Here is a 16445-nt window from a genome sequence, read left to right as displayed (position 1 = left end):
ACACAGAGGTCAAGTTGTCTGATTTGCATGAACATGCATAAGAAATATAAACCCTCATATTTTAGGATATAAACCTTCTTCTAGGACTAACCACTGCTAGGGGCAGGATACTAGATGGACCACTGGCCTCATCAAGTATGACACTCTTTATGCTCTGGTGCCTGCATGCAGAAACTAAGATGCTTATGCCTGCAAATGAGCATGCATGCAAAAGTGGAGCACAAACTCAGAGGCTGCATTGAGACTCCATTGGCTGGCTTGCTGGACATTGTAACCTATTTAATTTTGGGGGAAACATAACCAAAGCTCGTTATAATGAAGAACACAGCTAAGGTAATAGCATGTGTTTCTATGTTTTGGAAGAAGCTTTGCTGTCAGTGTCCCAATGCCTGGGACAGAATAATGTGTAAAACAATGTGCCTAGGATTAGAGCTACCAAGGTCTATAGTGCTGGGCATGACAAGGAGCATCTCAGCTCAGCAGTATGTGTTTGTCTTCCCTGCAGTCCACTGTAAGTTCTGGGTGCCTCCAGGCTTAGGTCTCTAGAGGAAATTTTAGACAAACTAAAAAAAAATAACTAAAAAAAATAGCGCTAACTGAAAAAACACACGATGAAGAGAGAATGAAATATGATATGACAGTTTTGGCTGTTTGGTTTTTCGTCAGATTACTTCTCACAAAGCCCTAGAAAGGCCCCAGGGCAAAAGCAACTATTTTGCTGCCATTGTGCAGATGCAGCATAAATGTTGTTTCTCAATTATGTACTTTTGTAAACTCCAGAATGATCTCCCAAAATACCAGCTTATCAGAGCTACATGAATATTTTGGAAAGAATGTGCCAGACAAATCCACATGAACTGATTAAAAAAGTGTCTAATATGAAATCACAAAATTATACAACGGAAAGAAAGCAAAATATTGTTTTGGGAGAAGAAGAGAATGTTATAGTTAAATGCCACAGGAAGTGCCATAAAATCCACCTGGAAACCATTAGGGAAACATGTGGGCTACTGACAAAAGTTAAATATCATGGGCTAAAAACATGTAATATGGGAAGAAATTTACCGCAGAGAGAATTGAAGGAAACCTGCACAAGCAGGTGGCAACCAGCAGGTGCATTCAAATGATTGATATCAATGAACTATCTGCTACTATAAATGAACAAGATGTGGGGTAAAATTCTCAAAAGCACCTAAGTCACTTGGGACCCTAAGTCTCATAGAGATTCCAAGAGACTTAGGTTCCTGAGTGGCTAAGTCACTTTTGATATTTTCAAAAGCAGCTAAGTATGTCTTGACTTTTTGATTCTAGGCTCTTTGTGACAGGCATTGTGTTTTCCTGTCTTTACACTGCCTTGCACAATGGGATCCCAATTCTGATTGCTTTACCCCCTTTAATATAATACTACGTTTTAATAGTGTTTTGTGGGAACAGTTTTGACATCAATCTGTCTGTCTGCACGAGTATGTACACAGCATATGTTAGACATCTAAATCTCCATTTATAGATCCATTTCACCTGATTCCAGTAGTGCTGTTGAATGCCTAGCCCAGTGTCTGACGGAGACTGGGTCATGGATGAGAACTAAGTGGCTGAAACCCAATCCAGAAAAGATTGAGGTGATTCTGGTAGTTTGTGGGAAGCAAACAGATGATATGGCAAGGCTAATATCTGCCCCTTTGAAAGAGGGCGATCACCCACCATTTGTGACTGTGTTTGCGCACTTTGGGGGTTGTGTTGGATTCCCATCTGCTGTTGGATGATCACATAGCAGCTAAAAAATGAAGGAGGCCAGGTTTGAAAAAAAGCTACCCATAATTGTGCTTTGTCTACAGTTCAGTGAAAGACAACCTTTCTGTATGGTCCTGGTTTTGGTGTGTTTCATTTCAGTTGTATTTATTCTCATGTCTGGGAGACTTCCTGGATGAAATCCCAGCTCCATTAAAGTAAACAGAAGTTTTGCTATTGACTTCAAGGGTCACAATTTCACCCTGGGTGTATGTTGGGGAGATGTTACATCCTTTTACCACAAAAGTTTATAAAAATAAGTCACATACATAACAATTAATTAGTTTTCAGAGACAGTGCAGATCAAACTTACCAGGACAATTCCAAATAGGCATCGAGAGCTTTTCTGATTACACGTCCCAAGTAGCCATTTTTTTCTGCAATATGTTTTGCCCAGCTGTAAAAGAAGAAACATGACAATAAATGAACACATTTCACACATCATAGTCCAGTGCTATTCATACTGGGGCCAATAGGACTTTTGTCATTGACGTGAGCAGGTGCATGATCAGCCTCTTTGTCATTAAAGGCATACATTTCTATCCTGTATTTCGCCCCGATGCAGTAGTAATGTTGAAATGTCCTAAGGTAATATTTTATTTCTGTAACATTTTTAATGGAAATTTTGGTACAGCATCAAAACAAAACTCCAGGTCAAATTCAACATATCAAAAAGTGGCAATAGATACATTGGTTATGAATTGGTCTCTATGCGGGTTTAAGTGGCAAAGTAGCCTAACTTCTACTAATTCATAGATTTTTAAGGCCAAAAGGGGCCATTAGATTACAGTGGTTCTCAACCTTTCCAAACTACTGTACTCCTTTGACGAGTCTGATTTGTCTTGTGTACCCTCACTTAAAGACTACTTGCTTACAAAATCAGACAAAAATACAAATGTCGCAGCATACTATTACTGAAAAATAGCTTACTTTCTCATTTGTAACATATCATTATAAAATAAATCGATTGGAATGAAATATTGCATTTCAGTGTATAGTATACAGAGCAGTATAAACAAGTCATTGTCTGTATGAAATTTTAGTTTGTACTGACTTCGCTAATGCTTTTTACGTAGCCTTTTGTAAAACTAGGCAAATATCTAGATGAGTTGATGTACCTCCTGGAAGACCTCTGCATACCCCCAGGGATATACATACCCCTGGTTGAGAACCACTGCATTAGAACATCTAGTCTGACCTCCTGTATAGCCCAGGCCATAGAATTTCACCCAGTAATTCCTGCATCAAGACCACAGTTTCTGGTTGAACTAGTGCAGCGGTTCTCAAACTGTGAGTCACCGAGGCTGGCGTTAGATTTTCTGGGGCCCAGGGCCAAAGCCCGAGCCCGAGCCCCACTGCCTGGGGCCAAAGCCTAAGCCTGAGGACTTCAACCCTTGGTGGTGGGGCTCAGGGTTACAGGCCCCCAGCCTGGGGCTGAAGCCCTTGGGCTATGGCTTTGGTCCCCCCCACCCAGAGCAGGCTCAGGCTTCAATCTCCCCTCTTAGGGTCATGTCGTAATTTTTGTTGTCAGAAAGGGGTTGCGGTGCAATGAAGTTTGAGAACCCCTGAACTAGTGCATATCTTTGCATGGAATTCCCATTAGTATCCATGGAAGTTCCCTGCATAGATTTAGGACAGCATATGGTCCTGTAGTTTTGCTGATAAAATTACTTTTTCTTTTTGGAGAAAAATGATGCAATTGCTCCAGGTGCTAAGAAACTACAAGGCCTCTGTGGTATTGGAAAATGCAGGTCCCACCTCTTCTTACAAAGCTGTGAATTAGATATCCTTTGACAAACCAGTAGATGTGAATTTCATGTGAATAGCTTCATCAACCAAAAGACTTTCTGGGATAATGGGCAGCAACAACTTGAGTTTCAGATATGCTAAGCACCTGCAATTCTAGGAGGTAGCTGCAGGTGCTCAGCACCTCTGAAAATGAAGGCTTAACTATTTCCTAAACATTAAGATATGCACAGATTCAAATGGAGCAAGTATTATTGCAATGGAATAGTTTCTCAAGAAGAAAGATGCAAATTTTTTAGATTGAGGAATCGAGAACCTGCCATAATTGAAATGATTTTTTTCATGATCTGAATCATCATTGGTTTAAAAAATAAGATTTTCCTTATAAAAAAGAGTTTCATTCCTTACATTACAGCTTTTTCTGGATCTCTAGCAAAGTTTTCCATATTTCCTGTGATGTAATACAGAGAACATCGTATGGTCCCTTCTATGTGTCCACCTTGGGCAGCTTTATAGAAGTACTCAGCAGCTAGTGTCTGCAAAGAAACAAGATAAAAATGGCAACCTCCTTGGGAATTACTATTTCCCTATATTTGCTTCATTTAAAAAATAAATAGATAGATAAATAATGGCAGCCTGGCTAATGAAACCAGTCAGTTTAATCACTTTCTGTGCAGATGGGTGAAATCAGTTTCTTTCTTCTACCACCTTACCAGGTTAGGTTGCAAGTTCTTTAAAGCTGAAATTGTGATAGCATGTTTATCAGGTAGATGAATATATAAAATGTACAACTGGCCTCTAGTGCCATACAGTGTGGCTTTGTTGACACTTTCAAAAATGGACCAGTAAGTCACCGTCAGTGATAGCAGCAGTGGAAGCTGGAGTGTAGAGAGAGGGTACAGGCATTTTAACCTTCAGGCTATCTAAGGCCTGGTCTACACTACGACTTTAATTCGGATTTAGCTGCGTTAATCCGAATTAATCCTTAACCCGTCCACACAATGGAGCCAGTTACTTCGAATTAAAGGGCGCTTAAAATCGATTTCTGTACTCCACCCCGACGAGCGGAGTAGCACCAAAATCGATTTTATTAATTTGAATTAGGGGTAGTGTGGCCGCACACCACCGAATTAATGTGGTTAAAATTAATGTGGTAGTGTGGCTGCACACCACCGAATTAATGTGGTTAAAACCCGAATTAATGTGCTTAGTGTGGCCGCGCACAATCGAATTTATACAATCTGTTTCCCAAATTCGAATTATCTAAATTCGAATTAATCTCGTAGTGTAGACGTACCCTAACTCTACATTCATGGTTACTGGTAAAAACACTGCAGTCCTGTCTACACTACAGCTTCCAGTGTTGTTACAACTGGTGGTGAATTAGGGAAGCTGTTTTTGCCAGTGTCACAGCCTGCTGGAACAAAGCTTGCTCTCTAGCATCTGAGAAATCATTTGTATGAATGGCAAGAACAGAGCGTCCAATCCTGGAGACCTTAGTGTGTGAGTAGTCCCAGTGACTTTCATGAACTACACCCAGGAGTATGGGCTCTAGGATCAGGCCCATAATTTCCCAAGCATATGAAGCTAGTTTGTATAAGGCAATACAGGCTCAGCAGGACAGGACAGAACTGCAGAAGGAGGGGGAACTGAGAGAGTATCCAGTTCTCATAATCAATACGTTTTATACAGTAATTGTAATAAAGCAACAGCAACTACAACTAAACAATTTCTTTAATCCAGGAACTTCTAACTAGCAACCTCTGCTGTAAAATGGAGATTCGGTATTTTTGTCAGGGGTCCCTGACTCTGACACTAGCTCCCTCATTCGATCCAATAGAGCCTGGTTTTATTAACTTTCAGAGCACACAGCAGCATCTCTCTTTTCTCAGGCTTTTGGTGAATGAAGTCATACAGGACCATAGAGTGCTTTTGTAGGGGCTGTTATTAACTTGGAATTGTATTATTATGGGCAGGCCATTATTATGTACTCTGTATTTTTGTCCCCTGGGTAGGAGAAATATGCTTGCCATCATTTGCTGGGTAGCTCTGGCTGCTGTTTGCAGCATATATGCTCACTGACTGAAGCACTAGACATGCTCTCGAATGCCTAGACCACATTTGCCGGCCTCCATTAGCCTGAAGCATGAGGTTTGATAACTTTTATTTTAGCATTCTGAACTATAAGCAATGTGATTGGTCATAAAATTATCCGTCAAAATAATGCTATCCTCCGTCGGGAAAAGAACATTATTTTTTCTTGATATATATAAAATTAAGTCCTTAGGTCCTGGCTTAGAAAGACAAAAATAAACGATGTAGGTCTATGAGGGCCGCATTAAAATGGCAAATCAGACTTTGAAAGGGAAATTTAATTAAAATCTGTCTTGAAATGTTTTTTTTTCACAACAATAGCAGCTTCGATAGGAGTGTTCAAAAGTGTAACTGCTCAAAAGTTCTAGCGCAGATTCTGCAGCCCTTCATCACACTGGATAGTGCTCTGCTCCATGTAAAGTACCGTGGAAGTCAATGGGGCTACTACTGAAGTAAAGAGCTATTCTACAGGAGTAATGAAGGCAGAATCTGGCCCTCAAGTAGGTATAAAACAACTTTTTAAATGTACTCCAAACTTGATTTTGTATGACATTTTTAATGGGACTTGTGTTTTACTCTTAAAGGGACAGTGGTATTCTTGAGGTAGAACTACACAGGTCAGAGGAATGCAAACACATCTGCAGCAGGCATGAAGCAGATTGTGATCCCATTATGCTAAGTAGTGCCTCGCTCCAGAAGCAATGCCCCTGACTTCAATGGGACTTCATACAAGAAAAGACTCAACTCACTGTGATCAAGGGTAGTAGAATACGCTTCCCTTAAGTAAACACAGAATCTTAAAGAATAAAGCCAATATTTGTAAACCAGACCCTGTAATAAGAAATCACACACTGATTATTTACTTACTCGATTTCTGCCAGGCACTCCTGGGTAAATCCCATCTAAATGCAGAGCACCCAGGTTATAGGATGCATCTGGATTGCCCATTTCTTCAGCTTTCAACCAGTATTTTGCTGCTTTTTTGTAGTCTCTTTTAAAATTATGGTAATACCATCCCAAACCATTCATTGCCTGATGTAATCCCTGCGGATAAAGGAAAAAAAAAGTTCTCAGACCACTCAGGTTCAGCTGTGCTTTGTGACATCTTCTGATGCCAACTTGTTCTCTAGTGTCAGGAGTTCTAGAAAGTTAATCTTTGTAGCTCTTTGGAGTATGTTATCTAGACAGAGTTCTACCAAGCTGTAACCAAGAGGTTTGTGACTGCTGGAACCCTTAGGATCCCCTTATTTTTCTCTGATTTTCTTCTCTAAGGCACTGTGTTGAATGAACCTCCAATGATGGGGATTCAACAACCTCCTGTGGAAATCTGTTTAACTTTGGAAGCTTAACTACTTTCCAGAAAGTTTTTCCTAACCTAAATCTCCTTTGCTGCAGATTAAGCCCATTACTTCTTGTCCTACCTTCAGTGGACATGGAGAAGAATTGATCACCATCCTCTTCATAACAGCCCTCAACATATCTGAAGACTTATCAGGTCCCTATCATTCTTCTTTTCTCAAGACTAAGCCATACCCAGTTTTTTTCACCTTTCCTCATAGGTCAGGTTTTCTAAACCTTTATTGTTTTTATTGATCTCCTATGGACCTTCTCCAGTGTGACCCCATCTTTCCTAAAGTGTGGTGCCCACAATTGGACACAGTACTCCAGCTGAGTACAATGACTTCCGGTGTCTTACATATGACACCAGAATGATATTAGCCTTTTTTGCAGCTGCACCACATTGTTGACTCATATTAAATTTGTGATCCACTATAATCCTGAGATCCTTTCCAGCAGTGCTACTATCTAGCTAGTTATTTCCCATTTTATAGTTGTCCATTTGATTTTTCCTTCCTAAGTGAAGGATTTTGCATTTCCCAACTTTGCATTTGTCTTTATTGAATTTCATCTTATTGATTTCAGACCAACTCTCTAATTTGTCCAGGTCATTTTGAATTCTAATTCTAATCCTCCGAAGTGCGTGCAACCCTTCCCAGCTTGGTGTCATCTGCAAATTTTATAAGCAAGTAAACAAAGTGTTCCAGTGCGCCACTTCATTATCCAAGGCATTAATGAAAATATTGAATAGTACCAGACCCAGGACAGACCACTATGGAGCCCCGCTAAATATGTCCCCCCATTAGATAGCAAACCATTGACAACTGCTCTTTGAGTATGGTCTTTCAAACAGTTGTGCACCCATTTTACAGTGATTTCATCTAGACACTTCCCTAGTTTGTGAATGCCATGTGGGACTGTGCCAAAAGCCTTACTAAAATCAAGATATATCACATCTAATGCTTCCTCACTAAGTCAGTAACCCTGTCAAAGAAGGAAATTAGGTTGATTTGGCATGATTTGTTCTTGACAAATCCATTCTGGCTATTCCTTAAAAACCTGTTATCCTTCAGGCCCTTACAAATTAGTTGTTTAATAATTTGTTCCACTATCTTTTCAGAGATCAAGTTTAGGCTGATTGGTCTATAATACCCTGGGTCCTTTTTGTTCCCCTTTTTAAAGATAGGTAGTATGTTTTCCCTTTTCCAGTCTTCTGGGACCTCACCCAGCATGATAATCAAGATAATTGATAATGATTCTGGGATTGCTTCAGCTAGTTCCTTAAGTACGCTAGGATGAATTTAATCAGGCCCTGCTGACTTGAATACATCTATGTATTCTTTAAACTGTTCTTTTGTTATTTTGGCTTGCATTCCTTACATTTGCTCTGAAAATAAATGGGAGACAATTAACGTGAAAACTTCAACATGCTGTTTTTCCAGAGTAGAGAGAGTCGGTCAGCGCCACACAGGTCAATTTTAGGAAACACCATGTATGCCTCCCACAGCAGCTCAGGTTATGGCAGTGCTATACACTAACATTAAACCTCATCTTTGTCTCAGTAATTATGCATCAAGAGAAGCTCATTATCCTGTGACTATGTTCTATTTTGTCAACATTAACTCTGTCTCCTTGCATAGCCTGGTCAACTGCAAGCATACGAGCAGTTCAAATTACTGTGCTAATAAGCATGCTCTTCACCACTTCCTTTTGATGCATGTTTAACAAGGGCTATGCCAAAAACAGTAGAATATATAGGATGAGAACTATTTAAAGGACTCCAGGACAAGACAAGACATTTGCTTGTTATTCTAAACTTACATCTGAAACAATCTCTATGACAATCAGGGTCCAGACACCCCAAAGGGAAAACGGGGTTTGAACCCCACAGAATAAACAATTGAATCAACTGGCTATATACTATGTTGTTTTGTATTGATTAGGACTGCCAATTAATCGCAGTTAACTCACGCGATTAACTCAAAAAATTAATTGTGATTAATCGCACTGTTAAACTATAGAATACGCACTGAAATTTATTAAATATTGTTGATGTTTTTCTACATTTTCAAATACTGTATATACTTGATCATAAGCTGTTTTGTTTATAAGCCGACCCCCCCAAGATGGATAAGTAAAAATGGAACATTTTTTATAACCCGTTCATAAGCCAACCCTATAATTCAGGGGTCAGCAAACTTTGGCTCCCGGGCCATCAGGATAAGCCGCTGGTGGGCCGAGATGGTTTGTTTATCTCGACCATCCGCAGGCACAGAGGTAAACCTAAGTAAACAAAGTGTCCCAGTGCGCCAGCTGTTTACCCTGACGGGCCGGGACAGCAACTGGTGGAGAAATGTTTTTTGGGGGGAGAAGCTGGGAGTCAGGGGAGTAACCCCTGTGACCACCCCCCACATGACCCCGCCCCTAGCCCGGGACCCCCACATTCTCCCCATCCCATCCCTTCCTACCATTATTGGGGAGGGCCAGGGGAGAATGTCTCTTACCTGGCTGGAGCTGCTCTGGCAGGCTGGGCAGCGCGGCCACAGCCTGCTCCGGCGGGCCAGACCGGGTGGCGTGGCCGCAGCATGGTCCAGCGGGCTGGGCCGGGTGGCATGGCCGCAGCCTGCTCCGGCGGCCAGGCGGCGCAGCCACAGCCTGCTCTGGGGGGCGAGGCTGAGCGGCACGGCTGCAGCCTGCCAGCCCCGGAGCTGCAGCTGCTTCGGAGGCTGGGGGGAGAGCAGCATGGCCAGAAGCAGAGAGACTCTGGCCCTGCCTTTTCCCTTCTGGCTCTTCTGGCTGTGCTGCCTCTCCTTGCTCCCTCTGTTGTGGGGAGGGGATGTGTCCCACCTCTCCCTCTCTATACCCGTTCATAAGCCGACCCCCTTCTCTGGTGCTTTCCTTTTTTACTAAAAAAAATTTGGCTTATGAACGAGTATATACGGTATATCGATTTCAGTTACAATACAGATTTCAGTTACTTCTCTTGAATAGGCATTTGAACAGTGTTTTATAGGGCTGGTAGAAATGGTGTTTTGAGCTTCTTTTTTATCTGGTAGTGGCTGATAATTAATTTGGAGATTGTCCATTTGATGTCAGTAGTTAGCAGTGGACTATGAGTGGTTTGAATAGTTATGGTTTTCAAGATCTAAATTTACCAGAAGCCTGGGCAATATAAATAAGGACATAAATATATATGAAGATGTGGAAATCACTAGGGGCCAGATCATGGCTGCACAGGGCCATAAGAGGGAGGGAGATCCCTTTCCCCCCATTATGCCCCCATGTGAGTTCCCTGGTCCAGTCACAGAGGAGTATGTAACCTCTGCACACCCATTACTTCCCCCTGAGATGAGATGCATAAGGGCAGGGAGAGGGTGGAGTCTGTTCTCAGCTGCTCAGCACTCCAGCTAGTATAGTTGAGCTGGTGCAGGAGGTAATGATCTGCAGATGGTAAGAGACGGTAACAGCTTAGTACCCACCAGGTGTAATGGGTGTGAGGGAATGAATCCTGACTTTGCGTTACCATTCAGTCCCGGTGCAGCTACCCACCACCAATTACACAGAGCACATTGCAAAAGCACAGTCTGGCTCTCAACCCTTCTTTATTCTTCTCCTTTATACTGTATTATTACAAAGGTTGTTGAGCTGATTTTTTCAAAGGTGATGATCACCTCTATCTCCCATCAGCCTCAGTGAGATTAGTGGGCACACAACATCTCCAAACATCAGGCCAGGTGGGGATTTCTGTATGACAATTTAACACAAAACTCGGTCTAGAAGAACAAGCACAGGAATTGGAGGTAAGAACACCTGAGTTCTAATCCTGCATCTGCTACTAACTCATTGTGTGACCTTGTATAAGTCACTTGGAGCAAAATTCAGCTTTTGTGTATGCAGACACAATTCCACTTACTTCTGTGGAGTTGCACCTGCTTACTCCAGAGCTCAATTAGATTTTGTGGGATTCGGTTTCTCCATTCAGGATAATAATGCTTTCCTAATTTACGATCAGGATGTTGGAAGGACTGATTAATATTCATACAGCATTAGGGTGATGTAAAGTGCTACATAATCATTATTAATTATAATAATGTCAGTAATAACACTTCTCACTTATATAGCCCAACAATAAATATTTACTATTATGAATCTTTTACCTTGGATGCTGCTTTTTTCATCAGTTCTAAAGCAAGTCTTGTGTTCTTTTTCACACCATGACCCTAAATAACAAACACAATAAAATAAGTATATATAAGCAACCACTATTTTGAAATACATAATACATGCTAATGAACATTCACAGCTAATAATTTTTAAAGCAAATTTAAAATTTTTGGATATTATAATTTGTATTTTTTAATCTTAACATGTTAAAATGGGGGCCGGGGGTTGGGTGGGAAAGCTGTGGACTGTGAGATTCGCTGTCACGGGTCTTTTTTGCTGTGTAGACATGCCCTAAGAGTATTACGATGATCACATAGTATGTCACTGCAGAAAATGCACAAAGTTCTCTAAATTCTGAAGTACCTACACCCAAAAGGAAACTACTCTACAAGTCTGAAATGAACTGACAATTGGAAGCACGTCTTACCTTGAATAAAACGATGGCGTAATCATATATTAATATTGGATCTTCAGTTTCCAGTGCACCCTTTGAGTACCACTCTATTGCTGCTTCCGGATTTTTTGCCACCCCTTGCTGGCCCCAGAAGAGCATCTGTGCCAATCGTTGCTAAAAACAAAACACCACAACTATCATCATATTAAATCTTAAATTTAAACTGTAATTGGAGTTACAGGGATGGATTATTGTTACAGATTTACACTGGTGATAAATGTGTCAAGAAGGCAGTTAAGTGTGTTAAGCATTCTGAAAACAGGTTGCCTTATGTAATTTTCAGATTGGGCTTCCTATCAGTAATGTTTACAGATAACGGACTGAGTTCAGATCTGGCATATGTAGATGCAACTACCATGAGAGTCTCTGGATTGAATTCAGTGTTGAATAAATAGTGATATAAGTGCACTGGAAAATGTGTGCAGATGGCGCAGTAGAGCAACTTGCATGGAGCTGGCATTCTGTAGTTGTACAAAACAAGTGTCAAATTCAATTCCCTTGGTGTGTAAGACAGTTATAGCAAGTAAAGCAATGAACATGTAAGATGAAATCCCCTAATGTGTCCTTCTCTTAGCCTTATGGCATCTTTTTAGTTGTTTTCACACTCAGGTTGAAGCACTGGAAAAGTTTAAAGATCAGAGAAGAAATAAGTTTGAGGGAGCAACATGACAGCACTACCAGCAATTTTATAGTTTGATCCAACCTGTATGTACAAGCAAAATGATGAAACGATGTGCTATGATATATAGACTATACCTGTGCAGCTGCATTTCCTCTTGTTGCTTCATATTTTAACCACATAAAGACATCCCCATTTTCTTTAGTTTGGGCTTTTAATAATTCATCATCCCTTAGCCTTATAGTTTCTACAAATGCCTGAAAAGAGAGTGAAAAGAGAAAACATTAAACAGCACATTAATAAACCTGCCCACCTAAATGAAAACATTAGATGTTCCTGATATCTTGAAAAATTCCTTCTCTATTCTGGGCTTTCAAAGTTCTGATATTTTCTTCACTGGTCAATTTATTAATCCTGAAACCATTAGCTCATTGTCATTTCCTTTCATTCACTCAGGCCCTCCTATTCTCTTACAAGCCTGTCTGACAGAACGGAACAAACAGAGACCCCGTCTACTCTAGATTTATTTTTCTAAAGCTTCCCATCATTGGTACTATTCAGTGCAGCTCCACTAATGGTAGCAAAAGTAGCACTAGTATGGATAAAATGCCAGTGGCAGCTAGCACCTTAACCACCATGTTGTCTACACCAACGGTTCTCAACCAGGGTGGGACCCCCTGGGGGGGCTGGGAGCAGATTTCAGGGGGTCTGCCAAAATAAACCAGAGAGCAGGGCCAGTGTTAGACTCACTGGGGCCCAGGGCAGAAAATTGAAGCCCAAGCTCCGCTTCCTGGGACTGAAACCGAAGCCTGAGCAACTTAACTTTGCAGAGCTTCTGGTGGTGTGGGGCCCGGAGCAATTGCCCTGCTTGCTACCCTCTAATGCTGGCCCCGGCTTTTAATCTACTGCATATGCAGAAGAACAGTTATTGTGGCACAGGTGGGCCGTGGAATTTTTATAGTATGTTGGGGGGAGGGAGCGGGCTCAGAAAGAAAAAGGTTGAGAACCCCTGGTTTAGATCTGCAGTGAGCAGACTGAGATGACATGGTGGTGAAAGCACTGGCAGCTGGTCTCCGTTAAAGCTCCCACCTTTGGTAGTACTGGGGGTGGTAAAGATGGGATAGTTTGGAAGTAAAAGATAGTGTAGACAGCCGCAGACACACCAGGCATCAGCTATTATTCACTGCCACGCCAATATGGGACCGTGGGGTGGGGAAGGGTGTGGATAAGAGGAGGAGAATTATCAAAGCAGAAGAGAAAGGAAAAGGAATGCTGAGGGAGAAAGCAAGAACGTGACTGGAGAAATTGCTTGGCACGTTTTTTTAAGAGAAAGCATATCTATGAAAACGGGTCTTATTTAAGATCTGGAACTTGCAATTTCCACACTCCATCATGTAATGGAACAGCTGGGAGAAACCTACACCAAGCAGAGCTTTCTATAGCCTGGAAATGGTGAAAATCCAGAGACCCCGTGAAGTCCAACAAAGTGAGATATTGCTATTGCCAATATAATTAATGTAGGAGGCACTCAGATACGACCGTGATAGGTGACAGCACAAAACCGTAAAGCATAGTCTACACTAAAAGGTTTACTGGTGTAGCTATATGGACAAAACTCTCCTAGTATAGACCCAGTTTATACTGGCAAATAAGTGCTTTTACTGATATAGCTTATACCAGTTTCCTGAGCAAAATAAGCTATACCGCCAAAAGCATTCCTTCGCCAATATAACTGCACCTACCCTATATTTTTTGCCAGTATAGTTATGATGCAATAAATAAATAAATAAATACATAAAATCACACCTTAACTGACATTGGTATGCTTGTATAAGTTTCTAATGTGGACTTGGCCTATGATAAGTAATTAAAAATCAATGTGCAGCCTGTATGTTTTGATTTTGCAATGTTCAAAATCCCTCTGTTATCCTTCCTTTTGTTATCAATCTCAATCTTAAACAGACAATGTTATCCAAGTGTTTTTTCAGGCCAAGATCCTAGCACTCATTTAGGGTTGTTAAATATTTTTTCATCGAAAACTATATTGTTTCCTATTCACAAGCCAGTTCTGAAATAATTTTACTTGGGTTTTCATACAGATATTAAACACAACTAAACATTTTACATTTGATTATGGAAAAGACATAGATACGGAGAGTACAGGTGGCCTTTTTCCTGAATTTAATAAAGTCTGGGTATTAAAGAACAAAAAGAAGAACAGATACTTAACAGTCCTTAATATAGATTAATATGAGCTAGTGAACTAAGCATGAGACTAGGAACCAGGTATACCAGACTTCTTTCCCAGCTCTGACACTGACTTCGTAGGGTTGCAGTCAAAACACTTAAACTCTCTGTGACTTGAGGTAATGGGGTAATAATACTTACTGTTTCATGAGGTGTGGTGATTTTTAGGTCAGGTAATGTTTGTAAAGTACTTTGAAGATACAAAGCTCTGTATATATAAGTATTAATGCATTATAAACTGCTATCATGGCAATTAAATTCAAATACACCTATAACTCTTTTACCTGATCTCCTTTTGTAGAATGTTGATCAAGAGATGTCTTTAGTGCAATATCGTTGTAATAAGCATATGATAACTCCAAGTCTAGTGGATAATTGTTAATGCCTTGGTAATGTTTATACCCAAGATTCATCACAGCAAGTCTCTCACTCCTCTGAGCACCAACTAAACTGTATAGCAGCCCCTGGGAAAAATCAACAAACATAAACAATTAATTGAACAGCTAACAAGTTTACCTATTAACCATTTTGGTGCTTTCTCACAGACTTTACCGAATGAGCAACGTGCATCTGTAGTGTTAGCTGATACACCAACTATATCAGGTGAAACACCTGAACAACAAAGCAGTTGGGATTTCTTTTATAAAGAAAGGTATTACAGAAACCCTATGACACTTCTATTGAACACACACCATGAGTACTACTGCCCATCATCTTGCTACCACTAGATAACCTTGCTGTTTAGTGCAGATGCTACTCCTGGGACAACCAAAAGGCATCAGCTCATAATTGGGGCACTAAGGGTGGGATTTTTGCAGGCTTTCAAAACTCTGCTCTCTTTGAAGTCAATGGGAGTTTTACCACTGACTTCAGTAGAAGAAGATTTAGGCCATAATGGGGCACTTTTGAAAAATCTCACCATAAGGGTCTGCCTGCACTAATGACCTGTGGCTGACAAAGGTTATCAGCAATAGGTTCCCCAGGCTGCACTTCAGCTGGTACTGAAAACAGCACTGCTAGTGCAAATCGGACACAACCATTCTCAGCACTTCACTAGTCTCAAGGGTGCTTTCTATAATGGTGCTGAAACCAGTTTTCTCCCATCTGCATTAGCTATTTAAACTAGTTTCAACAATATTTGAAGGGGATCCAGGAAGGAACTTATTGTTAGCCCTGGGCATATTTGTAATTTAGACAAGACCTAAGTCTCAGTTTCTCTTCCCTGAACAGGATGTGCTAAACTTTGCCTCAGATTAATCGAGCACCTTTTAACTCCCTCTCCTAATATCCTGACTAGTTCTACAGTGACATTAGGCAGCCCCATCATTCTTTGAGAATTTTATATTATTGTACCATTTCATAGCTAAATGGCTATCAGCAAGTTCATTATAAAACAGCCTCCAGTTTCACATATATCTCTTTCTCCTTCTCAGATCCTCCTCCTCTTTTATTTGACACTGTGAAATTACAAGGATAGTTCTGACCTTATGATTAATTTGAAAAATTTTGGAGTTCAGATGCTTTTCTGAAACTTTTGTGGAGTTTCCCATCTCAGTCCAGTCTCAGTATCATGTCTTGCATAACAGACCACAGGATTTCTTCCCTTCTAGTCCTATACAACCTCGTTCCTCCAGGAGACCCCCCCACTATGCCCTACCTAGTGCCAAGATTTCTTGAAGGGGAATCCCTATGACTTGCTTTCCCCATCAGCTCAAGGATATTTTCTTCACCACAGGTTTCGGGGGCCGGCTAACAGATCCACTTCCTCCAGTCCATATTTCTGGAGGCAGCAAGCTGGCCTGCACTCCCATCTGGAGTTAAATGTGGATGATAAGTGGACCCCCATCCTATCTCTTCAATGGCCTGCCAGGACTGTCCCTCTATCCCAGTTCACTTTGCCACCCTCTTTTAGGAGTGACTAATCAATGCATTTCCCCATTTTGTAGCAGTGGGACAGAGAAGCTCCTCCATTAGGCTCCACTGCTTTTAGCCCCA

At 41.0% G+C, this 16445-nt stretch overlaps 1 protein-coding gene across 1 annotated transcript in view; it reads right to left on the bottom strand.

Moving 5' to 3' along the window:
- The window catches only part of SEL1L3 (SEL1L family member 3), a 54123-nt gene that overhangs the window by 18336 nt on the left and 19342 nt on the right, over positions 1-16445 (bottom strand). Inside the window, exons 10-16 of the mRNA XM_024204287.3 lie at positions 14735-14914; positions 12341-12460; positions 11558-11698; positions 11124-11186; positions 6496-6672; positions 3943-4070; positions 2102-2185 (exon numbers count right to left, since the gene is read on the bottom strand). Coding sequence (XP_024060055.1) covers positions 2102-2185; positions 3943-4070; positions 6496-6672; positions 11124-11186; positions 11558-11698; positions 12341-12460; positions 14735-14914 — 893 coding nt within the window. The remainder of the gene's footprint in view (positions 1-2101; positions 2186-3942; positions 4071-6495; positions 6673-11123; positions 11187-11557; positions 11699-12340; positions 12461-14734; positions 14915-16445) is intronic.

The sequence above is a fragment of the Terrapene carolina genome, unplaced genomic scaffold (genome assembly GCF_002925995.2).
Source record: "Terrapene carolina triunguis isolate 2854851 unplaced genomic scaffold, T_m_triunguis-2.0 Scaffold66, whole genome shotgun sequence".
Taxonomy (NCBI): domain Eukaryota; kingdom Metazoa; phylum Chordata; order Testudines; family Emydidae; genus Terrapene; species Terrapene triunguis.
Note: the sequence above shows the minus strand (reverse complement) of the source record. Positions and strands in the feature narration are given on the sequence as shown.